Raw genomic sequence first — 25,706 nt, 5'->3', positions numbered from 1 at the left:
AAAAGCACAATTAAGAAAGTATTCGTATTCGTCAATAATTAATTAATTGATTGCTCATGAACTCTCCTTTTCATTCAATACCAGAAAAGGGCAATGTTTGCTTCGTTTTAGTGGAACAGGACAAAGAAAGAAGGCCAAGTTGAAAAAGATAGGAGTCGGCTTTACCCAACTCATCACAAGGAAGCTTCTTTGTCAATGCAAGTGCTGCTTCGCTTTTCCCTTCCGCGTATAGATCAGAAACACATTACCACTCTAGCCCAGCCCCTTGCTCTCTTGGGTGGATCTCAGCCACCTGCACCGCCACATATTGATTAGTCACTTCTTTTACCATTGACGTCGAGTCCATGATCATCGACTCACCAACAACCCTTCCGAAAGCACCACAACACCATGGGCTCCGACGATTATGCTGCTGTCGGTGGCGGCGGTGCCCTGAGACTCAAGGGCGCCAAAATACACAAGAAGAAGAAGAAGCGCGATAAGACCGATCTTCAGAAGAACCTCGATACCGGAAACAAGGACGAAGAGAAGAGAAAGAAGAACAGCGAGGACGGAGAGGAGCAAGAGCCTCACGATGATGAGGACAAACCCGAAGTTCAAAAGACGGAGGCTCAAAAGCGCCACGAAGAGATAAAAAAGAAGAGGGCAGGTCTTTCATTGCCTTCTATTGTTGAAATCATGCTAACCAGTCTATAGCTGCTCAAACTCGCCGAGTCTTCAAGCTCGCGGCCAGAACTTCTCAAAACACATAAGGAGCGTGTCGAAGAACTCAATACTTACCTGTCGAGATTGAGCGAGCATCACGATATGCCCAGGATTGGCCCCGGTTAAGGATGTCAGGACAGAAGGTTGAGTTGGTGGTGAATGTGTGTAGGCGAATGGGCAGGAGTTGTTGGCGCTTTTGGTTATACCCTCGAATTAAACAAATATTCCCACAAATGACATGTATTGCGTTGGTCTACGGCATTATCAGAATTGGTCAAGCCTGGAGGCGCGTAATGTTCACCCCTTGCTGGGCTGAAAGCACCAAGGCCCTGCGTCGGAGAATAAAGGTCAAGACCACTATACACAAGGTGGCTACATCGATTTGCTTGAAAAGGGGAAAATAAAATCGAATATGCAAACTCAAGTGCTTGTATTCGCTCATGTACTATGCATTTTTAAATACAACCCATGTTCGGCATATATGCTAGACGCCATTAATGAACCAAATCCCCCCAAGATACAACCGTATGTGGAAGTTCTTGTCTATTGATTAATCCCGTCTGATGCTGACCCCAAGTCTATTATCCTGATTTTATACCCATGAAGAAAGGACCGTGATATTCATAAAGATGAACCCATTCTGAAGTAACTGGTGCCCGCAATGGGACCACAAGTTCGTTCGCCACGGGATCCGCGTGACATTTTCGCTCGATGGAACGTAAGGTCAAGGTGTAAATAATCCATTTACAGCAGAATAAAACCACCGAAGACCATACCCACAACTGCGCCGAGAACTGAACCGACGGATCGAGGAGCGGCGTTCTGAAGGTCAGGGCTGCCAGCGGTAGCTTCGGCCGAGGGGACAACCTCAACCCAAGAAGTCGAAGTCAGGGTTGTAATGCCACCATCCTCAAGCGTAGAAGTGAAGGTCTTGGGCACAGCACTCGAAGTTCGTCTGGTACCTGTTCCAGTCACAGTGCTTCGTTCAGACTTAGTCTCAGTCGCGCTTTCGGCATCGTCTGAGGTTCGTGAAGCCTCGTCTGTCTGAGTTGCGGTTTCCTGGTCTGTCTTATTGTTAGCATATACGTTCAGATGGTAACCATTTGCAAAAGTGTGTAGTCAACGCGGAGGCAATCAATGGTCAAAAGACATTTTCAAGTTTTGGCGCACTTGCGAAAGTCACGAAGTCAAGGCATCAGGTTGTGGAGATGGCACGAAACAGTGATATCACAACGGGTTTGGGGATTTGGATTCGCAGCAATGTCCCTGAAAAGAGCCCTGTTGCTGCTCGTCCGTCCCACATACCGGTAGTCGTCTCTGTCTCCTCTGAAGCCTGGGAGGCTGTTTCCGACTCTTGAGTTGGCCCGGAAGCTGACTCAGAAGTTGAATCGGGGAGGACAGTGGTGGCTTCGGCGACAGTGGACGAGGGAACGGTGGCAGTTTCGATAACAGTGGAAGTATCATCAAGGGCGGTGGATTGAAGGGTCTCACCCGAAGAAGCCGTCTCGGACGGTAATTCAGAAAAAGAGGAGGTATCAGGCAAAGAAGTTTTTCGAGTAGACGTACTGGCAGCAGTGGAGGTTGCAGCACTAGGAGCAGAAGGATTGGAAGTTGAAGCACGAGAAGAGGAAACAGTCTCAGAAGGTTCCTCTTCCGAAACGGACGTACCAGTGGCAGTGGCCTCGGAATCATCGGTGGTCGATTCAGGGGAAGGGTCCTCAGTGGACGAAGGTCGGTTCTCCGTGGTCCTGCGGGTGGTTCGCTGTGTAGAAGCGGCTGTGGATGCAGGCTGAGTAGGCTCCTCTTGAGATTCCGTGGCAGAAGGAGATGCTTCAGTAGCTGAGTCCTCCGTAGGTTGGGCAGTGGCAGAGGGTCGGCCTGTATCCGGGTTAGAGGTGGGTTCCTCAGGTTCTGAGCTCGCAGGGCGCGAGGGTGAGGATGGCTCACCGGTGGCAGATGGCTGAGTAACTGACGGTTGAGCCTGGGTGTTTGAGGCCTCATCCGTGGCGCTGGCCTGGTCGGTTGGCTCTCCGGCGGTAGCGGAAGGCTGGACAGCAGTCTCGCTAGCCTCGTTCGTGGGCTCATCAGCCGTAGCAGTGGGTTGCTGTACGGTGTTTGAAGCACCACCAGAGGCTCCGCCTGAAGAGCCGCCCGAGGGAGCATTGGAAGCGCCGTCAGAAGCGGCATCTGTAGGATCAGTGCCCTGCTCTGTATCGGTAGGTGCTGGTGTGTTTTGTCGTCGAACTATCTGGGCCATGGAATCGGAAAGATTTGGTCGATGAGCGTTCATGCCATGCTTTCCAACATCACCATGGCGGAGATGTCCAGGGCAGAGTCGGGTAGCGCCTCCAACGGATGCTACACCAACGCCCAGAAGACAGCAAGCGGCCAAAGCAATCAAGGCCTTGCCAGCTGGGGATATCCTTCTGGTCTTTGTCCGTGGGATGGTCTGGGCAGATTCCGAATCCTGGAGGAGTGCTTCCTTTGACGACATGGTCCTCTCTTCTCGGTCAGTGCTCAACAATCCTGCCTCCATGCTGTAGTCGTTCTTGATGTCGACAGATGCCATGATGTAGAAGTGAGTGAGGAGGTTTGAAGGAAGGGAGAGGGTTGAGTTTTGTAAGTTGAGCAGGGTGATATCAGGACTGAAGAAGACTGGAGACGGATATGCAGAGGACGTTTAGCGGCTGAGAATAGACCAGAATTGCGGACCCAAGACAGATGGCAGCTTTTTTTTGGGTTTGCTATTTGGGGACGGTACGAGAGACGACTGGCTGGGAGCAGGTGGTGAGGTTGAGGAGGCGAGATCCCAGACGGTGAGTGGTGAAGACAGTGCAGCAAGCAAGCTAGGGTTCAAGAACGTGCAGACGACAGCCGGCCAGAGGGGTGATTCCCTTTATCGATGATGAAGAGTGTCGTGTGCCAAGCAGACAAGGAGGTGGCTCTAGCGTACGAGAGAGGAGTCTGCTCGGTTCTATGAATGGAGACACAGCTGGTGATGTGAGGATGAGGGAAGCAAAAGGGACCAAGAAAGCGAATGGTGTGCCGCCTGCCGGTACTGTACTGTAAGCAATTGACAGTCGACCGAGGCGTTGCGGAGTATGAGCGAGGGAGTGGAGGAAGTGGAGGCAGTGGAGTGAGTGATGGGTGTTACACGAGCTGAGTCCGTCACGTCAAGCCAACTGCGAGATTGAACTCAAGTTCAGGGCGAGCAAGAGGAGAGTTTGGTGTTAAATGCAGCCTGCGGTGGTGAATCGTGGGTAGATGAGGGGATCTGCTCTGTCCTGCTGAAAGCCCCGAGGCCTAGACTAGTCTTGGCAAGAGGAGGCTGAGCTGCAGACAACTATCACGATGGCCCAAGTAAGCTGTTTTCTTATTTGCTGCTGTGACTTTTGTTTTTTGTCTGCTGAGTGGCAAAGGCCAAAGGCTGTTGGAGATCTAGACAAAATCGCTATGCGTGTTTCTTTTTTAGGCTTGGGGGGGAGCCGCTTGCAGTTTTTAACGATAGCCACCCGGGCACTAGACAAAAAGCTAGGCCTCGTCTAGCGCTTCTGTCGTCCCGCCAAGTTCAGCCGGCGGCCGGCTACACCTCCGCCTACTGGAAACCCAGTCGCAGAGGCCAGAGGTTGAGCACTGAGCAACCCGGGGTGCCTGGGAGGGATGGGCTTTGGTGGAGTTTGTGTGCCCAAGGGCGGCTCAACAAGGCCATGTCTGCCTGTGTACGTACATAGCCCTCTGTCCTCATTTCTTGTCAGTAAACACTGTGGAGGGTAATCCAAGACATGAGGTGTGCTGACTGCTTGACCTGAAGTTGACCAGAGATGAGCTGAAGCACTGACTGTCTGATAACAAGGGCACAACTGCTCATTCTTGGAACATCCAATCGCTATAGAAACTTAATAAAGGTTTCAGCCATTGTTTAGTAATTATTGGCCGGTACAAACTGGGCCATCAATAGAAGTCGGTTGTCACAATTCCGATACACCACCTTTGGTATGGTTGGGTCTTGGATCCCCCGTTCTTACTGCACAGGCGTTGGTTCGACTTGAGTGACCATGTAAACGGTTGCACGAGTATTTTTGTCTGTAGGGGCACCGTTACCACATCCGTTGACCCCCTGGTACCTGTCCTTCCGTTGCTCAGACGGCGGCGCCTCATCAACCCATACATACGCCGCTAGGATACGGAGCTTCATGAGCTTTGTGATGTCACTGTGGATGTAACGGCAGACGGACGGGCTTGTATAAGAGGAGCATTGTGTGATTGTCTCCGTATGAGCCCATCGTCCTGCTCTTCGTATTCTTTAAAAAGCTCCTGAGACCCATGGGAAGTATGTCAATTGACAGATTGGAGAGGAAGGGCAAGAAGGGGTGAGAAACCGCCTCGTTCCCAGGTGAATACGAGGAATCGCCATAAAAAGCTGAGCATCGAGGCGGGTCAACATTCGGGCCCAAGCCATTGGTCCCAAGATGATGCTTTTTTTTGCCCGCATGGCCCCGATCCTCATTCCATGTTTGACCCACCTGGTTAGTCCCCTGAACCCTGTCCCTGACCTTGGTGAGGTTGTCTTTCCATCTTCATCTTCTCTTATCCAACCCTTTCAGAGCGTTGATCGTGTCTTGTAACTTGGGGCCGTGATTATGAACACAATCAATTGACCTGGTCTGGCGTATGTATGATCGCCCTGTGCAGCAAAGATGCATATCGATCACCAACCAACTTGTCTGCGTGAAACTCGTTGCTGGTGTTTGGCCATGAACCTTTGTTCTATGATACGCCAAGTTGAGACTTGTAATGGTTGCTCTTAATTGTCGTGATAAGCGACCAGGTGTGATATCTTTCAACTCTGAACTTGAACTTGATTATTCGTGCCAACTTCTTTGTTCGTATGACAGATCGACAAATTCACCAGCTGCGATGACGGAGATGCGCAATATCAAACTGTAATACGATGGGGAATTTCGGTTGATCCTTATTTTTGGTGCTTTTTTGTCATGAGATGGAGTACGGAAACGTGCACAGTCCTTGGCTCCGGCGGCGTGTCCGTCCAAACGAAGCAAATTTCGGTGCCAAGAGATGATGTATGCAACCGGATCTGGCGGCTCAACAATTCTGTGTCAGAATTGAATTGCTACTGACCGTTGATGATCAGTTGCTGCGAGATGATGCTCAGCCAATATCGTGTCATTCATTCACAAGCTCCACGCGGCCTATCTCGTTATCCGTAAAGTCGATTCCGCCAACGTGGACCAGCGCATCTGGAAAAAAAGGGAATGGCTGGCACAGATGAAATTCCATTGGGTCATATGCAGCCATGTTTGCGCTGTAACCTCAGCTGTAACGATTGACCAAATCGCAGTTCGAGTCACTACACCCAAATTCGGAGCATGAAACTCCAGCCTTTTGTGGGAAAAGCAGAGATACATACTAATTGTGTTTTGATGTCTCCTCTGTGAATGACGGTAAGCCAGCTGCCAGCACGCACACTTACGAGATGTGTCTTGGTTGTGAGACACGCCAATGCAGCCATAGAGGCCTAGTATCAGTTGGTAGACCAACCACAAACCCCGATCAGAGACAAATTGCTGTCAAAAAAGCGCAACTGTCTCGAGACAAGAAGTAGCAAGTTGACTCTTGGGTCTTAGATCCAACTCTTAGCTCTTGGTCGATTTTAAGCTAACTTATGGCTTGTGGTATAAAGATGAATGATTATGTGGTCTGGCGATAGTTGGCAATAGCCAAATCGCTTACTGTTGTTGAACCGGCGGATATAGCTTGTAGACCATTCATCCGATAGAACCAACAAGGTCCAGTTGACGTATGTATCGTATCATCCTTGTATATGCTGAATACCTTAAGACTGAAGGGCGATTCCTGCACAGCCTGCGAGCGTGTGCTGAAGGTCCAGGATGGGCGTGGGGAGATAGCTGAGAGTCCCACTGGCTGAAGGTTGAATGTATGTCTAAATTTAGACCACTCGGAAGCCCCAGTGGTTCGATCTGATTGATAGTGGTGCTGTTGAGTTGTTGGTGTCGTCATGACTGTTTTCTCGTTAGGCATGTCCATCTGTAAATGAGACAATTCTGTATGCTTCTCTTCCCAGTAAAGAAGCTTGTGCATGTGATCTTGTTTCATTACGTCTTTGTCCTGCTCTCCAAGGGATAGAAATAATATTTGAGTTTGTTCTCCAAGACAAGGGAGGGAGTCAAGGAGATATTTAGCGACTGAACTGGAATGTTACAATACTAACATTTAGATGCTATAGAAATTGATAAGAAACATCAAGGGAAATAAAAGATCAAACCGACTGGTTGGACCTATGGAGTCCTTTAATTGTCAGTGAAGATTTGCCTCATAGCTATAGGGTATTTCTGCCAACTTGATGAATTCGATAGTGAATTTGTTGAAGACGGATGAGGTTACTTGCAAATGATAAGGTATCGAGCCCCTCCAATGGAAGTAAGAAAACTCGAAATATTTAATGCCAAGTGATAAAAAGACTTGAGTAAATCTAGTATAGGCTTAGGGGGTCTATTGCCTAATTACTTTTAGCACTTGAAGCCAAGGTCCAAAGTTTTCCTGCTCCCCAAAGCCACTATCGATAGACGTGGCTCATGAGTGGCCGTGCCTTATTTATGCATGCTGCTGACTGATTGAAGTTAGCTGACGAAACACCCGATGGACAAGTCCACTGTCACATGTGGACGAGGACAGATGCTCGAGCTTCCTCCAACAAAACCGACGACGTGGAGATAACTCCACTGACAGGAATAGTCTCTGATTCAAACCACTCTCACTCTCTTTATTGATCAATTTGGCCCATTTGTTTGCGACAATATCCTTGAAACGTGTTTGAGGCGCATACGCAGCCCCGTTGTCTTCCCATGATCGATATCGAGGTACCTTGAATACCCTCGTCATGACAGAGCATCTCAGCCCCGACTCTCTAAATACTCTCGACCCCGACGAACAAGACAGCTTCCGAGTTCGATCGCGATCGCCTCACCCGTACCATCACCAGAATACAGACCTTCCTCATCTCTCGGATCGTTTTATGCTGAGGAACCGCCAAGCGCAATCCGCCAAGACCAGTGACGATGATCCCCACGAACCCTCGCCTACGACATGGCCAAGTTTTCTCAAGGACTCGCCGCAGACGAGCGACAGTGGCTCCGAAGCTGACGACGAGCATTATCTAAAAGGTTTACCGGCGCCAAAAGCCAACCTGCACAAAGGATTGAGAGGTCTCAATGAACCGCTGTCTGGCTCTTCAACACCTCTTCCATCACCAGCGCTTCTTGATAGTCATGTCATCCGCACCGTAGACAAGCCGCCCATGCCTACCGAGACACCGGAAACGAAACGTCTGCTCGAAGCCCTCAAAAAACGAAGAAGAGTCGTTGTTCGACGCATAACTGAGGCTGGCATTGTTTTAGCGCTGGGTCTCATGGTAGCTTCAAATTCCCAGGTGTTGCAGCTCATAAAGATCTGGGGAAAAGGTATGCGCAGTTCCTCCCTTTTGACAGCCTTACCTTAACCATCATAGATATTCTGCTCTGTGGCCTTGTATATGCGGGACTACTCGCTCTGTATCCTGTCCGGGTCGTCGCTTGGGCATACCGTAACAGGACACCATCTCACCCAATACCTCTCGAGCTTCCTGCGCACTTCGACCCCGCTCCCATATTATACCCTTCGGCGATTACTCTATATGTCTCGCTTCTTATTTCGTCAAGCAACCCAGCAGCGATTCTACCTAACCTTATTCTGAGCCTTGCTTCCATTCCTCAGAGCGTTATCCCCAAGGTTGATCCTTATGCTACATATGATGTACTGGCATGGGGCCTAACTTGCATTCCATTAATCTGGAGCCCAAAGCAGCGTGAACATTTCGAAAGCAAGCACCCAGAATCTTTTATTTCAGGAGAAACGGCTATTCTGCTGTATCCTCTTCACCAAACTTTGTGTGTGACATTGCACTATCTCACTACAACTAGTCTTTTGACGGCTGAGCTCCAGCTCCTGTCAGTCGCCCTTATCAACGTTTTGCTTCTAGCTTCTTCACCCCAGGTTTTGATTCTCAAAGCCCTGTTGTGGGGTGGCGGACTTTCTCTCCTCTTCTTTTGTGGACGTGTCATAAGCTGGGGAATTGCTTTGGCCAGAGTGCCGAAATGGAGATTTCGGAGAGTGTCAGTCTCTCAGCGGCCGCCACTCTGGAAGAACTTCAAACAAATTTTCTCGCTACGACGGCTGAGGCACGAATTATTAAGACCAGAGTATGAGGATGCTGTGTACGATACCATTGGCTCATCCGAGGACGAGGCAGGCCCGTTGTTCAAGAAGCCTACTCGAGTTCGAACCTTTGGACCAAGCTCCCCGAACCCAGCAGAACCCGATAGTGCTCCCTCTTCGCCCACGGCCGCAGATACTTTCGGAAACTGGTCTTTTGCACGCAGACATACCTTACCACACCTTGATCATGGGAATCGACGTAACGCGACGCATACTCCTTCGGGACGCAAAAAGCGAGCAACTTCCATGTCCGTTCGGCCCTTCTTCAAGCTTACTCAAGAGCAAGCGACTATGAGAAAATGGCTTTATGCTGGATACGTCTACTTGAGTATCATAGTTATTATCCTTGGTGGCATTCGAACTTATGTACAATGTTATGCCCTAGATGGCAATGAGCCCATTGGGTGGGCTTTGGGATATCTCTTCGGCGACTGGTCTTGGTTCCGATATCAAGTTGTCAGTCTGAACTTGGAAAGATGGATTTGCCTACCCCCGCGAATTGATCCTACAGAAGACAAACAATGCCACTCTGGCTGGGTACAGCACGTTCGCCATAACGACTTTGGAGAAGCAAACACTCGGCTTTTGTTGAGTGCTTACTGGATGGGCATCTTGATTCTGGGGCTCATTATCGTCTTTCGTCTGAAGGACATCTATGAGGTAGATACACGGCGGAAGGTGTTCCACTTTATGATGGTTGGCATGTTTTTGCCCGCAACCTTTATCGATCCCACGTATGCAGCTCTTGCCCTGTCTCTAATTCTTGCGGTCTTCTTGATCCTGGATCTTCTGCGGGCAAGTCAGCTACCTCCACTATCAAAACCTATTGCCTCATTCCTAGCACCATACGTTGACGGCAGAGACTTCCGTGGTCCAGTTGTCATCTCGCACATCTTTCTCCTGATTGGGTGCGCCATTCCTCTCTGGCTGGGCCTTGCTTCTCTACCACGCTCTGGATCTGGCTACCTGTCTGGTTGGGAAGTCACAACTCGAGATGTCAGTCTTGTCTCTGGAGTTATCTGCGTGGGTTTAGGAGACGCAGCTGCTTCTCTCATCGGCCGTCGATATGGACGTCGGAAGTGGCTCTGGGGAGGCGGTAAGAGCCTTGAGGGCAGCGTCGCCTTTGCTGTGGCTGTCATGCTGGGACTTGGTGCCGCCAGTATGTGGCTGAGAATCGGTGGTTGGCCTGCTGCAGGTGAGCAGCCTGGAGTGATTGCTGGCACACGAAATGCTGCGATGTGCGCATCCATGGCGAGCTTGACAGAGGCTGTTCTTACTGGTGGGAACGACAACGTTATCGTACCAGTGGTGTTGTGGACATGTGTGAAAAGCCTCGGTGTTTGATATAAAAGTACATCAAAGGTGGCGTTCCGGTGGTTTCTTCAGGACTGATGCTTGACATAGAGAGCAAAACATGGCAGACGGCTGCATAGACGACGTAATGTTCATGACAGACTTCAAGATGGTCTCAATTTAGGGTAATTGTTTCCCTATGTGTTTTAATTATACCCCCTTTCCAATTACAATAATGTAACTCAACTCTCTCATGAGATCTTATGCTCTCCCAACACCAGCGCCCATGCACCTTTGCTATGCTTCCGATTCTATATGTTAAACTAGTTTTACATTATGACATGAGATCCTCTAGGATTGCCTCGAGCTCGTCTTTTCTAAATGGCAAGCTCAGCAGCTCTGTTCCCAGAGCATCCTTCATACTCGTGATTATTTGATGGTCGTGGAATCTAGTCTTCGTTAGTCGTGATTGTGTAACGGAATATGACAATGGACGTACTCTTTCAGCAGGGTTCGGAAAGCCATCTCGGAACTGCAGATGAACTCTTCCACGGCCTTGTTGTACACCATTCGATACTCAACACCAATTGGCTCATCGCCACTGTCGCCCTCCTCCTCAATCGCAATGAGAACCTCGCCCACCAAGAGGCGGAACAGATTCTTGGCATTTTCAGGCAAACTTCGTAAAACGAATGCAACGCCTTCTCTACCATTGACTCGGTGAGCATTCCTCCCGAGAAGCTCGTGTACCTCATCCACAACATCCAGCTCGGCACCATATGGGGCAAAGGTCGTACAGTCGTGGAACACCATGTTAAACGCAGATCGCACACCTATGTCCCACAGTAGTGCAAAGTCTGGTGTATCAGCTGAACACACCATCTTTATTTGAGGATGCGCCGCGAGTTGCGCTAGAGCAGACTGTGAGCCAGATTTACGAAGAGGCGCCGCATCGATTGAGTTAACAATAAGAGTCAACGTTGACGACGTTGTGGCTAGGTGTGAGAGAATGGCAGGGACCATGACGGCAGGTTGCGTTAGAGGAATGCGGTGACTTGGATCAACAGCCGCGCCAATTGTGCTCAATACCTCGCGCATAGTGGTGTTGTGGGCGTAGCCATTGATTACAACAATCTTATCCCCCTTCTCCTTCCTAATGGAAGAGTACAAGTGACCAGCAAGCTTGTGCAGGAGACGTCGCTTCGAGCCATAACCATATAGACACAAACTGAACCCTTGCGATAACTCGAACGCCCATTGCGGGAATGATTCGGCATGCAGACTCTCTAAAAATTCGATATCAGCCTCATGGTGATCCTGAGTTTCTCGCATAATGGTAAAGTATTCATCGTGTGTAAGTAGAGCGAGTGATCCCAGAGTATTATTCGAAGTCTTGGCCCGCCCAGGTTTGTTGTGCGCAAAGTATAATTCGTGAGGAGGCAAGTCGCGAGGAGGAGTTGGAGATCGAGCTGGTGCTTTCCGCTGAGCTTTCCGGCGAGGTGTCGATTTCGAAGGTGTCGCAGCTTCATCTACACCTGAAGCTTCGGTGGAAATGGCAACGTCGCCCTCGAGCGCTTCTTCGTCTTCACTAGATTCATAGATTTGCTGCGCAAGGCCGTCGTATTCCTCCTCATCCGTAAGGTCGTCGCCAACAACATGTTCTATGAGAGCTCTCGTACTCTTTCGCTTGGCAGATCTGTCTGCTCCTCCAGGTGTTGCTCCATTCAAAGCTACGGGCGTTTTCTTGTTTGGCGTTTCAAAAAGAGCAGTACGGTTCGCTTTCGGTGTAGGAGTTTCGCCATTCACAGCCTTCTTTGGTGGTCTCCCTCGTCGTTTTGGTGCAGGTTTAGGGGTTTCATCTGGGTCGACTCTTGATAATGATTCGGATGAGCTTGCATCACTGTCTCCTATCACATCTCGGTGTATAGCTTCTGTATGTCCATTCGCTCCAGTGGCGACTTTGGGTGAACGATGAGCTGCACTTCGTTGTCGCTTTACTGGCGATGTTTCAAGGTCGCTTTCGGGAATGGATTCAAGATCTTGGTACCCGCGTTTTCGTAAGGATCTTGCAGGATCTTGTTGAGTATCAGGCTCAGGTATTGCCTTTCTTGGAGGCATTATGTGATCGCTGAGGCTGACGGAATCACTTGAGTTTCCCGAGAGCCAACTTTTTATAGTTGTTAAGTAGTTTCTGGAATGGGTAAAATAAATACAGAGCCCAGACGCGTGGTAACTACTGGTAACGCGCCTGCTAAATTGGTTGTGGCGCCAATGCATGTGGCGCGAGCTTCACTTCCAACGACAGTTCATTATTCCTTCACATGCTCCCTCCTATAGTACGCATTTTATGGACAACGGAACGATGTTGAATCTAAATCTATCGGCCTCACTAAATATCACAAGACTTATCTTCAAGCCGAGTCTGTGTCTGCCTCATCACACAGTCTCAACTTTCAATGACTTGCCGATTCCTCTTGAAAAAGGCTTGCAAAAAGATGGTCGAAAAGTAGAGATCAGGGCTGTTGTTCTCGACAAAGACGATTGCTTTGCTTATCCTGATAATGTTGAAGTGTATGATTCCTACAAGGTGCCTATAATTTGTACCCCGCCTCATACTCAAGACTGTCTGCTAAACTTAAGCATAGTCTCACTTTGAAAAGCTAAGGTTGGCTTATCCTGGTCGCAAATTACTTGTGGTGTCAAATACTGCTGGAGCAACGTCATGGGATGAGAATTTGAAGCTAGCTTCTGAGGTCGAAGAGAACACAGGAATCACTGTGCTCTCGCACTCGGTCAAAAAACCAGGTTGTGGCCAGGAGATCATGGAATATTTCAAAAAGCACCCAGAAACAGGAGTGACAGATCCTGCACACATTGCGTTCGTCGGTGATAGACTGACGACCGACATGATGCTTGCAAATATGACAGGAGGGTGGGGTTTTTGGGTGAGAGACGGTGTAATACCTTTAGAAAAGAAGAGCATCGTGAGTCGCTGTCTGCCCCTCAACAGACGATAAATAGTCGTTAGGCAACAACTGACAACAACTGACAACACTAGTTCTCGAGATTGGAACGACCTTTAGCTGCTTTCCTCTTTGCTAGGGGTATTCATGCTCCTGAACCCCGTAGCATCTTTGAGGAGTAGCTATGTCGGAAGCTGTCGAAGGTAAAAGTCAGAATCAAACGGCTCGTCTGAACTTCTACGTTTACATTGAATCACAATGTCACTTGCTCCATTGTCCTTCATTCAGTACGGGCACCTGACCTTTGATAAGCATTCACATGGCTTAAACAGACAATGCAAACGGGACTGAATCACTCATCTATTGTCCTGAGAGTCTATAAAGCTGCGTTCGTGATCTTCTCTCTTTACTACTCTTATCCTCTTTCCACATCCAATTCTATATAGGCATCGTCGCTTGCCTTTACTCTGCCTTTTGTTCTTCGTTAGCGTCACCTTTTTATATACTTGCTTCTTCACTCCTCTCTCTTTGGTCCACCCTCACATTGGGCCTCAACCATGGGTGGAAAGACTTGGTCTATAGACGAAGAACGAATGCTCTGGGAAGTCGTTGTCCCTCGCTCAGTAGCTGCTGCTAACCCAGTTGATCGACGTATGAGCTGGGAGCAATGCGCGAAATATATGAACGACAATGCTGGTGACATCGCTCAACGCAACTATACTAAGAACATGTTATGTGAGTTACCCACGCGCTGGCAATGCGTTCTAAAGTCTCTGCTGACTCTGATAGACGAGCATCACTACCAGAACATTGTCAAGGGCGGTTCTTCCCCGAATGCTGGTCCATTTGTCGAACGGCATCTACGCTTGATCGGTTAGTCTTGTGTGATCTTCCCCTCGATTTCAAGGTTCTAACAGATAATAGAATGGTACAAGAACCATAGATCGCCTCCACCGGCTAGCCCCCCTCCAGTTCCACGAACCCCTCAAAACCCTGAACTTACTGCCCTTTTGAGCCAGCAGTCGAAGCCAAAGAGACGACGGGGCAAGAATGCAGCCAAGACCCGACTCGTGGAGAATCGAAATGCACTGCCCACTATCGATGAGGATGGACCTGGACCTGGACCTGGGCTTGAACGGAGTGGCTCAGGCACACCCAACGTCCCATATGTTCGTTCATACGCTCCGTACGAAGGGGCCCAGCAGCAGTCTTTTGAAGAAAACCAGTCACCCCCAGTTGACCCGAGGGCGAAGTATGCACTCGATTTTCGCCCGCTGCCTAGAACAGTACGTGCTGCTAGACCTGGAGGCAACTTCTTGAGCCGGCCCATGGAGAAAGTGGAAGGCGGACTTTGGCGCCTCGTAGCCGAAACTCGAGAGGACGAGAGGCCTGGAGAATCGATGTCCCTAGTTCCCCGAAACAGCAGTGTCCAGGCTCGACATTCCAGGGCGCAGGAGGAAAGCTCATGGACTTGGCCATATACTGTCCCCCCTCAGCAGGCCCCCCAGGGACCTCAAGGAACTCAAGGGCCTCAGGGAAGGGGCCTGCCTTCTATCCGTCAAGCGTTTCCTTTCATCAACTTTAGGCAGCCTCTGAACTCTGCCCCTTTTGGGGAGACATCACATCAGACTGGCAAGCGCGGCTACAGTGGTGGTCAGGACCAGAATCAGGCCCCTAAGCGACGAAGACTTCCTGATCACCCTGTCCCCCGTCAAAGCAACTCGCAGCAACCGAGCCAGAGAAAATAAATCATGGATGATCATGGACGACGGTTTGGCCCACATTGCGGTAAGACGAACCAAACATTGGACGAGGACGAGTGAGAGATTGAGAGTGGGACGGAAATTGTAGTCAAAGGGGGATGCGTGAAGAGACCTTTATTTTGAGCTTTGAAGATTTGTGGCTAGGAGGATGATTGCTGAGATTTGACCAGAGGAAATGTATTATTAGAGCAACAACTTGAGGGCAGCAGTTTGTTATGACAGCCTTGTTGATATTTGAAACAAACAACAGTTATGCAAATCCCGGACTTCATTGTCCCACAAATCGGTGACCTCAACTTCGTTTAATCCTTTGTTTGTTTTTCTACATCTTCTAGCTTTGAACAGTTAAACTGGATTGATTGTCTACCCAGGGCGGGCCCGCCGAGGTCGGCATGGTGGGGCCGGATCTCCGACAACGCCCCCCGAAAAGCGGTCGTCGTTGGCAGAAATAATCCTCCCGAAAGATTTCCCCAGAGAATCTCAAGTCCATCCATCCGGCCATAGCTAAATCCGTCCTCCCCCTTTAACCACCGCGTTCCTCATTCTCATCTCATCACAACCATGAACTTCCCGGGAATGACACCTCCAGGCGGCGCCGCCGCACCGCCTGCGATCGGCGGACCTCAGGACCCCAACGTCAAAGCTGTACGTGGATGCGCAACTTGCTCGGAATTTCGCGGGGCGCATAGCTAACTCTGAGAAATATAGGTTCAATCTGCGATGGAGTCTTGTTTTGGAAAGTCAGTCATGTCAGGAGTTATGGGATTCGGTATGGGTGGTTTATTTGGAATGTTCATGGCCTCTGTACGTTCTTTGGCGAACTTCGACCCGTTATCCCAAGCTAATATCCCTGCCAGATGTCCTACGATACACCTTACCACACAGCCGCCCCCGGTAGCCCACAAAGCACAATCACATCGCTTCCTCTCAAGCAACAACTCAAGATCGGATTCAAGGATATGGGAACACGTTCATGGTCTATGGCCAAGAACTTCGGAAAAGTTGGTGCTTTGTACTCCGGCGTAGAGTGCGGCATCGAAGGCCTGCGAGCGAAGAACGATCTTACGAACAGTGTCGCCGCAGGATGTTTGACGGGCGGTATTCTGGCCAAGAATGCCGGCCCTCAAGCTGCTGCAGGTGGTTGTTTGGCTTTCGCAGCATTTAGTGCGGCTATCGATGCATACATGCGATCACCACCCAAGGACGACTAAATGCTGGCAGCTGATATGAACAAAATTGGGGTTCGGATGAGTGGGTTAAGAGATGTACAAATACGCTTGGCTTTTCTACAGACGTGGGAGTTTACGGTAATCATATTTCTAGAGCATAGGGCGGCGTTGGGAGACGGACTCTCCTCTTTTGGAATGTTTGCCACTGAATGTACGAAGGTGGTACAAGGATAGATATGGAGATGACGATATGGCATTTGTATTAACAGGTATTTTAAGACCCGAGCTTCATAGAGGAGCTGCTCATGTAGAATCCACGAGCCAACACTGTAATCTTAGCAAAAGAATTTATGTCTGCAATGACTGCCTATCCCATAATTGCAACTTGAAGACCCCTTTGTTCTTAACGCCGCGCTTTCAAAAGAGCAAACAGCACACGATCTGCTTTGGACAAACTCAGGCTTAACTTGCCTGGTATACTTGGAAAGTCCCAAACTCCCAATACGCATTCTCAAATGCTTCAGGGTTGTTGGCGACGAGATCAGTGCATTTGCCCGAACCTGAAAATAGTCAGCATTATGTCTTACAAGTATATGAGCCAACTTACATCCAGAGTCGTCCCAAACGTGATAAACAAGACTACCACACAGGTCGATATTGGCAATGATGCTCTGGTTCTTGAAATGCGTGCCAATGTCGCAATGCGTGTTGGGAAAGTCGGCAACAGCAGTGCCCCAAGTGTCGGGCTTTGGGTTGTTTCCTTTGATATCTGATGGTATAGAGTCTCTACCAAACTGCCACATGCGGATGCCTTCATGTCGCCATTCAACCGCCATCACACCTCCTCCATTCTTGTTGAAGACGGAGCCGTATCCCGCAGGCTTTGAAAGAACGCCACAGCCTGCATTATCGTCCTTTTCGTGGTTGCAGTTTTTCTGTAGTGTCTTTCCTGTTTCTTCGCGGCGTACGTCCATTGAGCAGTCGCCGGTAGTGTGCAATGTCATTTGATTCCCGTCTTCAGCTTTGTTTGTCGACTCCATCACATCAATTTCTCCGTGGTTTGGCCAGTTATAACGGTCAGTGAGCCAAAGGGCCGGCCATGTGCCACAGCCATAGGGAGTATGCTTGACGTCGAAGATGAAGAGACCGTTCTCGTATGTCTTTTTGGACTCGATTCGGACAGAAAAGCGACCCGTAGACGCATTAGGCTTGCTGTTGGGGCCGACAGAAGTGTCGACTTTGAGAACGGCAGTGCTGGGCGAAACATATGTGAGATTCTGGAGAGTATTAGGTGAACATGATCCAAAGCAGTAACTTGTGTTGTGACCAGTAGGGGTTTCTTACAAGATCTTTTGCTTGCGCTTCTGGAACGTAATGTACGAAGCCCTCAGCTGAAAAGAGACGTCAGTATTACAACCCTTGAAATTGGAGGTAGTTCTTACTGGGGTCGTATCCTGTGAAATAGTTGAACTGGTCAAAGAAGGATTCACCTCCATCTGGGTGGTGGTTAGCGGGTCTTTGTATATCCAGGTTGAGGGTGACAGGCACTTACATGTATCTTTCAAGGTGTACGATAATGGTGAGTAGTCAGGATACATATTCTTTCTAGCTCTCTCCACAGCGACGGCGACAATTATTATCACTATAACAAGGATGACTATGATAATAGCGGCCCAGATTCTCTTTCGCCAGTATCGAGGATTCCACCAGGGCATTGATGAGCTCGCATGGCGGATTTCCTGGCCTTTGCGAGCCAGCATTACCTCGTCGTAAATTGGAGGTATCTCTCCAGGCTTCACGCCAGATGAATACATTGACATCTTGATGTAGTTGAAAATGGAAGAACTGGGGCGATGGGTGAGTGAAGAGTCGGAGTTGAAGTTGCTTGCACCAAGAGAAGAAGTGAAGTGAAGTGAAGTAAAGTGAATTCAAGTAAAGAGAAGAGAGTTGAGGATAGATAGAATGGAATGCAATGCAGAAGAGATGGATGTTAATGGAGATGGGTTGTCTCAGCCTCGAGTGCACCCTCTCAGAAGCATATGAATCAAGTTTCTTTTTTTATTCACAGAAGGAGGAAATGAGGAATGAATTATTGTTGAAACATTTGAAGGAGCAAAGCAGCTCTGTTCCTTCCTTCAATACTGTGCAGCTGAAGATAGGTAGTCGGGCGCACATCCAGGGCAGCCCGTGAGTGATTCACAGTCCCTTTCTATAAGACTTGCGACCAAAGTTTATTGGGCATTTGACGTAGGTATCATGAGCAGCAAATCAATATAATAAGGGTACTTGACGGCACTCAAGCCGCCCATGGGGCATCCCCCACATGCCGTCTTTCCGATCTGCCTACTCCCTAGCGCATGCATCTTTTTGGTGTGGGCTGAAGTTCGATGGCTGATGATGATATCCGCGTAGCCGTGCAGCCGTGTTAGCCACGAGAATGGGAGGGTTCAGGTAGGGTTCAGGGGTAAACACGAGAGACAACAGACAAAAACCACTGATAAGCCAGAGTCTCAACACCGTTTCCGAAATCACTACAAAAATAGTTCGTGTTGATTGCATTATTTACCTGTCTCAAGGGATAGCTTAAACTCGGAAAATGGCTCCTAGGAGATAGCGAGACGCGTAATCTGCAGACCAATAACTGACAGAAGCGTGTAAACCCAACACTACCATGAATCGATGACCGGAAATACGGCCTGGCAACGCGTCATTTTACTGATCTCTTTATTTATAATCTCCACTGAAAAGAACGAGCTCGAATTATTTAAGTTCGAGAGCTCAGTGGACATTGTCGATTGTCTTATTTTGGTGCCGACGCTAACAGAAATTGAGGATAACTTTCACAGGCATCAGACGTACGAGACATGCCGTGAAGCCGAGAGCCGCTTACAGCGTGTCTGAGACCTGAGGGGATAGAAAATGATGTTGTCGCGTGCAAGGGACTCGGCTACCATTGTAACATAACTACTTACAGATACTGGTAGCTCCTAAGAAAGTATCAAGGGAGCGTTTGAAATGCTACCAAGTATTACGCCTCGCTCATCGTCGATGTAATGTAACATATGAAAGATCTCTGATTCCAAATCACACTCCGCCAGCAGATCCTCCTCGGCTGTAATGACGATAAATTTCGTACAAAAGACATCCAATGCCTTCCATCATGCATGGCTTAGACAGTCAATGTCTTTGAAATAGCCACAACAGCACAAAGCCATGCCCCAAGATCAGTCGTCAACATCCTCAAATTATTGACAGCCAACCATCTCTCCAGCATCCCAACATTATCCGTCCCCTCCGCAGCACAATTGTCCTCCCACAGCGCCCTGAGCTTCCACGCTACAGCTGGCACATATGCAAGATGTCCCAGCGCCAGTGCAGCAGACCAGCCGTACCAGATTAGTGAGCCGCGAGACCGGAGCAAAGCGCGGTCAGACCAGATGTTGACGATTGAAGTGCTGAATGTTAGGCCAATAAAAGTGAGGACCGCCCACGGGCCTGAACCGTAGAAATTATTGATGTAGCCTGGGAGGATCTCATTGGCCTTCTTGCGCTCAATGGGAGGCTTGGTAAAGAGGGTGAGGAAGAAACTTTGGTCACGGGCGAACCAGAGTGTGATGCTTGATGAGACGAGGGGAGCTGTCAAGAGGAGGACCCTGGGGTTGAAAAACGCTCCAGAAGCCATTTTGATGCAATTGAATTGATTAAAAGGTGCAAGACTGAGATCAACTGGGCTGTGAGTCTTGATACTCAACAAGAGGATTCTGCTTAACTTCAAGGTCGGGTTTATATAAAATCAGTTTTGAGAGTAAAAGCCTCCGAAAAACATTGACTTTATGCGACCCTGGGATGTTACTGTTGCTTCTCTGATCATGGCGATCCTTCAAACCCTCCTCACGCGCTAGCTATTACAACGCCAAACCCTCCGACCCTGCAGAAACTGATGACCGAATAATTTCAAAAGATCAGCCCTGTCGTACGATGTCGGAAAATCTAGGATAATATTTCTCAATCATTTTTTTGTCCCAAGGAATCATAAATTTCATTTCTGATAATCGTTGTTAATTAGATATACAGCTTATAATCTACTCGACCTCCAGCCTGAGTGCATCATACTGAACATACACCGATGTGGGCAGCACAGCAGACTCGTAGTTGGTAGCGTTATAAGGCAAGCTCAGGATGATCTCATTGTCACCCTTCTTCAACAACTTGGCATCGAACTCGAATTTATGAGCGATATTGTAGCAGCTCACTGAGGAGCGAACAGCACAGGAGCTGCTGTGGTCGTAACTTAGAAAGGGTCAGTATAGCTCATCTTCGAGAGACCAAGGTTTGACTTACGGAATAACCCAAGGTTCGAGATCCTTGCCGTTGATGTTCACGGTGTACTTGAGATTCGAGTGAGGCTCAGAAGCATTGTAGATATCCGTGTTTCCAGCAGCAGTCTTGGCACCCGCAAGCTGAACGGTAAAAGTTGCATGCTTCTTGTGCTTGACCTGCGACTCCTTCAGATCGAAGGCAATAGTCCAGTTGTTGACATTGCCATCGCCAACATACTGATCTGGGCGTACGGAGTTGCCCTTCCCTCCAAAAACACTCCAGTGGACGTAGTTGAGATCCTTGCCGACATCACTCTCCCCAACCTTGAAGTTGACACCATCAGGGAAGTCCTTGACAAAGTCCCAGTTGGCCCAGTAGATACGGTACTGTTCCGGCTGCAGCGGCTTGGATGTGTCGGGCTCGAAACCGTGGCGGTATTCACCAGAGGTCTTGTCAGGAGTACCAATTCGCCAGAGTTCCTTGCCAGCGGACTCTTCCCTCCAGCGGACATTCTTCTTCTCTGTCTTGCCAGCCTTGATCTTGACCTTATCCTGAGTGTATTGCCCAAAGATGTTGTCGGCATAGACGGTAAGACGATATGTTCCAGACTTGACTCGAGGAATAGTAGCACGGCCGCTCTCATCAAGATTAGCCCAGTACTGGAAAGCCTTTGTATCGAAGACATTGTCTTGGAAGTCCACGCCGCTCTGTGCGAGAACAGCAATGGCATTCTTAGCCCCCTTGGGAAGATCGACCTTGACCTCGAAGGACCCTCGTGATTTCGTTGGTACATAGTTAGGAACGTGCTTTGCAATTGAATCGTAGAAATCGGCATTCCACTCAGGGTCGGCGTATTGAGCTGCATCAGCCTGGGCTTTCAAGATGTCGGTCTCTCCAGGAAAGCGGTTGAAGTGGAAGTATTGCTACAAGAGATTAGAGAAATTGGTATGGATGCTAGATGCTTCAGATAGACTTACAGGTCCAAATGTTCGGTCAAATCCATTGGTAATGTTAGGCTGAACAGGTTAGTTCGAGCCTATATAGAGAAGTAAGTTGACTTACCGTTTGATCTCCATGATGATTAGAGCTAATATAGTTGTAAAGAATACCATCGACAACCAAGTCAGAATGCAGAGGGCCACCAAAGTAGGTGTCTTTGGTGTTCATGACAAGCCAAGCACCATATGCATCTCCATCTTCGGTCTTGGAACCATCAGCGAACCTTTTATCTGTCAGTCAAATATCCCAAAATGCCGAGACGCATGAAACTCACAATCCATAAGCATCGATATCACGCCAGCTGTCTTGGAACGTATACTTGGTAAAGTAATCCGCTTCCTGCTCAACATATGGATCATTTGGTGTGTTTCCTAGATACCATGTGGCATCTTGCACCACAACCTGCTTCTCCTTTGCTTCCTTGCCTGGGAGAGGCGCATATTGCTTCGTGTTGGTCAGGAGATGAGTCCACATGTCGTTATTCGGTCGGAAGAGGGTTCGAAGCTCCTGAAGGTTGCGAAGGAAGGGCTGCTCCTCGTTATGATACGCGACTCGACTGAAGGTATGGAGGCCAGTTTCTCCATCTCTCAAGAACCAATATTGCTCCAGAACCTGACCTGTCTCGGTGTATGTGTCGGACATGACGATCCCGCCATAGTCCTTACCCTTGCCATCTTTACCCTTGAAGAGTTTGTACTTGGGGGCCACAGAACCCGGCGTCCAGAATCCCTTGGGCGTGCAGTAGCAATCAAGGTAAGGTCCAATGCCTGTAGATCCAGATGGGCTACCCAGAAGGTTCGTTCCGTCAAGAGTGAGCTTTACAATGGCGCCGCCCTTCTTCTGAACAGCCGCATATAGTCGGTCGTTTGAAATCACCAACTGTGTATCGGTCTCGGTCGCATTGAGAGTCGCGGCTACCAATTGAGGTGCCTGGAGCAACGAAACGAGAAAAGCTGCCGAAAGCTTGCGGAACTTCATAGTCAAGGCTGCAATGGGTGAAAGTGGCAGAAGCTGTCGATCAACAACTCCAGGGCGATCAATGCGACCTCAACTCTCTTTATAACTACATAAGTCAACCTTGACCCCACAAACAACCCCCAACAACCTTGTGGGGGATGAAGCCTTCATGAGAAGGTGAGGGTAGCTTGGTCATGTATTTCCCCATGGGGACGTTGTCGATCACATCTTTTCAGGCTAAGGCCGAACTTTAGCAAATTATTCGGGAGAAATAAAAGCCCCCCTGCTCTCGGTTTCGGGTCAACGATCAGCGAGTATCAGGGGAAAGCTAGCTTCACGCAGGCAAATGACCTTGTAGACCTGGTCAACACCATGGCGATTCTCCAAAGGTTGACAGTTCGTGACGTTTACCCCGCAAACAAGCCCGAATTGGTCATATATCCGAAATGCGGAGGGAGATGAGATCCAGGTGATTCCACGTATTGGAGCTGGGGCCTCCCCCAACGATGGTCTTAGCATTGAACGGTTGGTATCATGAGGCAGTTGAATAAGATTAATTCGCCAAGCACCGAGGGCTGTGCTCTGGTACTGCCTTGGCATTGTAAATATGCTTCCTGTGATCCAAAAACTGCCTATTGACGGCTCACTGAGTCTAACTGTATAACCACTAACTCTGCACAATTTTGCTGTTTAATCTTCGTCGTCGTCAGGGTCGACTCGCGGTCGTTTGGATTGTCTGTTGTCTTCATCCTGCAAGCCATAACCTCGCTTAGATGATGAGTTCTGGTCTACCTCAGATAGAAACTTGTCAACATTGAAAGGATCTCCAGCATCCTTCTCAAACTGAACTGGTCCTTCACGTGCCTGTGTTGAGTTTGTTAGCAAAGTTTTAGAAGGCGTTCTGTGAAAATAGAAACTGACCTCGGCGTCTGCGGCACCTTTGAAAGTTCCCTTGCCAAGGGCTTCACCAAAACGACTGCTCTTCTGGATCTTGGCCATTTCCCTGTCACCAGCTTCGCCATCGTCATCATCATCCACATTCGCTCGTGGCCGGTAAATACTGTTGATGGCGTCCTGGGCAGCGAAGAGAGGCTTGTCGTAAGGGTTATCCTCGTTGATACCACTATCGAATCCGCTTGTTTGGTTGAAAAGTCTCGAGTCATACATTGTCTCCTTTGACTGTGTAGGTTTGGCTAGGCCTAGAGCAATCTTCTCAGATATATCTCTGCCTTGTTCACGGGCCATAACTTGAGCTCGGCGTTCAGCACCCATGCGGTTTTGTCGTAGCTTTCGCTCTTCCTCCCTCTGTTTCTCTTGTCGTGCTTTAACACGCTCTCTGACTTCTTCATCCTCACTGTCAGAGCGATCTGAATCGGAGTAACTGTAGCTTCGTGACCGCGACCTCGAGTCCCTCGAATCCCCAGAGTCACGAGAATCTCGACGTCCACGACCAGCACCAGCCCGTTCTGCTCGGGCCTTTTGGGCTAATTCTCGAAGGGTATCCTCTTTTTGTGACTTTTCCTTCTCCGCCAGGCGCTGTTGCATCATGGCACGTTTCTGAACCTCATCACGAGCAAAACGCTCGGCTGTCTTTAAACCTTCGGCCAATTGAGCATGACTGTCGCTAATGACCACATCCTGTAAGCCTCGTCCATCTGCAGCCAGGCGCTTATCCAATGGTACTGTGAATCCCTTGGGGTTCTTCCAGTTCGAAATTGGGGGAGGAATTCTCCACATTTCCTGGTCTTCAGCAGTGAGCTTTCGTGGTGGTGAGTGCATAACTGGTGGGGGCGGCGAAGGTGGTCCTCGAGGAATCTTCTTATGCTTGAACTTGGGCGGTTCCATGGGATCTCTTTGGCGCTCGACAATTTTCATGATGCGGTCCTGCTTCTTGGAGTTGTCGCCCATCTGGTTTGCTGGTGTATATCGAACAAACGTAGCGTCTTTTCGTTGCCCAATATTGACATTCTTCGGTTTCTGGGCTGCGACGGCTCCCGAGACCAATGCAGCTAATGCGTTCTTCGTCCTCTCTGTTGTTGCCTCCACAGACTCCTTATCGGGTCGCGAAAGATCGATCTCGCCCGCGTCGGCGCGTTGTCGAAGAGGGATCAATTCCTTGAATGAAGTGTGAACGATACGACTTTCGCTGTGTCCTTGTCGCGCAATGGCATCGTATTTGACCTTGCCCTCGGAATCAACTTGAATTGCCAACGCGTTGCTAGAATTTCCTCCTTTCTTTCCCATCTCTAACGGATACTGAGCGATCGGGATTTCGGGAAAAGCACCTCCATCGCCAAAGTCCTCCTGCGATCGAGGGCGCCATCCTGAGCGCTGGCCATATGCTGGAGGACCAGATCGCTTGAGGACCAGCTGGGTTTCATCAAGTTGTCCGGGGCCAACAATTCGAACACCGCGTTGTTGCGCTCGCGCCGGAGGTTCTTCATCTTCGCCCGTGTACTTTGGTTTGGGCAGCGCAGCCTGAAGCGACCCGGCGAGTGATGCCATTTTGTGTTTGTGAGAATGAAGTTGTTTGGACCATTCGTCAGTCGCGAGGCTCCGAGGTTTAGAATTTCAAGAGGCGACGGCTCTTGAAAAGGTTTAGCGCATAGAGTAGCTTGGTGCTACGCCAAGATTCGATGGTTGCATCAATCAACCTTGAAAAGCAACGCTTAAATCCGACTGAAGAGCGACAATAGAAAAAATAAGTAAAGTTGCAGAGTATGAAGCGGATAAATCATACCCGAAGACCATGCTTGGCATTTGAGAATGAACTTTGCAAGACAGCTCACGGTAGCGTAACGTAATTGGTCGTTGAAGCTTTGCAATCAGGCAGCTATTGGAACCACGTGAAAGACCTCCTTAGCCTGTGCAATTCAAGAGCTCAGGCAGTATCTTAACTGTGATTTACATATCCATGGATACATTACTACCTCAGCTGTTCGATGTTTTATTTTTTTTATTTTATATCTTTATTATATGAAAATTTAAGAAACATAGAGATATCTTTGCTTTTATGGTAGGATTATCTTAGGCTAACAAAAATCCAGGGGTAACCTACTGTATTGAAAGCATGGAGCTATTGGAGCCATGCCCCAGAAACGTCATCTCATTGGTTGGGAAACTACTGGCCAGGTATTATTTCAAGTGCGTGAAGATGATCAGGGGATTTGGATGTTGACAATGGCAGAAGTCAGAAGAGAACTTCAGTTCGCATGGAAAACACCGATTCATAAATGTAAATTGCC

At 48.9% G+C, this 25,706-nt stretch overlaps 11 protein-coding genes; 5 read left to right on the top strand and 6 right to left on the bottom strand.

Moving 5' to 3' along the window:
- Positions 1–390: 390 nt before the first annotated feature.
- FFUJ_13322 (uncharacterized protein) lies at positions 391–696 on the top strand (the record flags this gene model as incomplete). The annotated part of the gene is made up of 1 exon (XM_023575994.1): positions 391–696. The coding sequence occupies one exon, from the start codon at positions 391–393 to the stop codon at positions 694–696; it is 306 nt and encodes a 101-aa protein (XP_023429216.1).
- Positions 697–1,449: 753 nt separating this feature from the next.
- On the bottom strand, positions 1,450–3,274 carry FFUJ_13321 (uncharacterized protein; the record flags this gene model as incomplete). XM_023575993.1 has 2 exons in its annotated part: positions 1,450–1,769; positions 2,011–3,274. 2 exons carry the CDS (start codon positions 3,272–3,274, stop codon positions 1,450–1,452), a joined length of 1,584 nt encoding a protein of 527 aa, XP_023429215.1.
- Positions 3,275–7,624: 4,350 nt separating this feature from the next.
- On the top strand, positions 7,625–10,341 carry FFUJ_13320 (related to phosphatidate cytidylyltransferase; the record flags this gene model as incomplete). XM_023575992.1 has 2 exons in its annotated part: positions 7,625–8,204; positions 8,252–10,341. The coding sequence occupies 2 exons, from the start codon at positions 7,625–7,627 to the stop codon at positions 10,339–10,341; spliced, it is 2,670 nt and encodes an 889-aa protein (XP_023429214.1).
- Positions 10,342–10,667: 326 nt separating this feature from the next.
- FFUJ_13319 (related to origin recognition complex subunit 2) lies at positions 10,668–12,408 on the bottom strand (the record flags this gene model as incomplete). XM_023575991.1 has 2 exons in its annotated part: positions 10,668–10,739; positions 10,786–12,408. 2 exons carry the CDS (start codon positions 12,406–12,408, stop codon positions 10,668–10,670), a joined length of 1,695 nt encoding a protein of 564 aa, XP_023429213.1.
- A 244-nt stretch (positions 12,409–12,652) lies between these two features.
- FFUJ_13318 (related to Phosphatidylglycerophosphatase GEP4, mitochondrial) lies at positions 12,653–13,435 on the top strand (the record flags this gene model as incomplete). XM_023575990.1 has 3 exons in its annotated part: positions 12,653–12,877; positions 12,936–13,274; positions 13,349–13,435. 3 exons carry the CDS (start codon positions 12,653–12,655, stop codon positions 13,433–13,435), a joined length of 651 nt encoding a protein of 216 aa, XP_023429212.1.
- Positions 13,436–13,810: 375 nt separating this feature from the next.
- Positions 13,811–15,001, top strand: FFUJ_13317 (uncharacterized protein; the record flags this gene model as incomplete). XM_023575989.1 has 4 exons in its annotated part: positions 13,811–13,988; positions 14,043–14,126; positions 14,178–14,539; positions 14,750–15,001. 4 exons carry the CDS (start codon positions 13,811–13,813, stop codon positions 14,999–15,001), a joined length of 876 nt encoding a protein of 291 aa, XP_023429211.1.
- A 576-nt stretch (positions 15,002–15,577) lies between these two features.
- Positions 15,578–16,227, top strand: FFUJ_13316 (probable Tim22, subunit of the Tim22-complex; the record flags this gene model as incomplete). XM_023575988.1 has 3 exons in its annotated part: positions 15,578–15,661; positions 15,725–15,820; positions 15,874–16,227. The coding sequence occupies 3 exons, from the start codon at positions 15,578–15,580 to the stop codon at positions 16,225–16,227; spliced, it is 534 nt and encodes a 177-aa protein (XP_023429210.1).
- Positions 16,228–16,647: 420 nt separating this feature from the next.
- Positions 16,648–18,005, bottom strand: FFUJ_13315 (related to endo-1,3(4)-beta-glucanase; the record flags this gene model as incomplete). XM_023575987.1 has 5 exons in its annotated part: positions 16,648–16,745; positions 16,793–17,462; positions 17,530–17,576; positions 17,628–17,681; positions 17,738–18,005. 5 exons carry the CDS (start codon positions 18,003–18,005, stop codon positions 16,648–16,650), a joined length of 1,137 nt encoding a protein of 378 aa, XP_023429209.1.
- A 1,349-nt stretch (positions 18,006–19,354) lies between these two features.
- FFUJ_13314 (uncharacterized protein) lies at positions 19,355–19,867 on the bottom strand (the record flags this gene model as incomplete). Its single annotated transcript, XM_023575986.1, has 1 exon — positions 19,355–19,867. One exon carries the CDS (start codon positions 19,865–19,867, stop codon positions 19,355–19,357), a length of 513 nt encoding a protein of 170 aa, XP_023429208.1.
- A 400-nt stretch (positions 19,868–20,267) lies between these two features.
- Positions 20,268–22,482, bottom strand: FFUJ_13313 (related to rhamnogalacturonate lyase precursor; the record flags this gene model as incomplete). XM_023575985.1 has 5 exons in its annotated part: positions 20,268–20,475; positions 20,527–21,428; positions 21,483–21,521; positions 21,568–21,727; positions 21,779–22,482. The coding sequence occupies 5 exons, from the start codon at positions 22,480–22,482 to the stop codon at positions 20,268–20,270; spliced, it is 2,013 nt and encodes a 670-aa protein (XP_023429207.1).
- A 669-nt stretch (positions 22,483–23,151) lies between these two features.
- On the bottom strand, positions 23,152–24,966 carry FFUJ_13312 (probable puff-specific nuclear protein Bx42; the record flags this gene model as incomplete). XM_023575983.1 has 2 exons in its annotated part: positions 23,152–23,325; positions 23,383–24,966. 2 exons carry the CDS (start codon positions 24,964–24,966, stop codon positions 23,152–23,154), a joined length of 1,758 nt encoding a protein of 585 aa, XP_023429206.1.
- Between the last annotated feature and the right edge of the window lie 740 nt (positions 24,967–25,706).

The sequence above is a fragment of the Fusarium fujikuroi genome, chromosome FFUJ_chr04 (assembly GCF_900079805.1).
Source record: "Fusarium fujikuroi IMI 58289 draft genome, chromosome FFUJ_chr04".
Classification (NCBI taxonomy): Eukaryota; Fungi; Ascomycota; class Sordariomycetes; order Hypocreales; family Nectriaceae; genus Fusarium; species Fusarium fujikuroi.
This window is presented reverse-complemented; position numbering and strand designations above follow the sequence as displayed.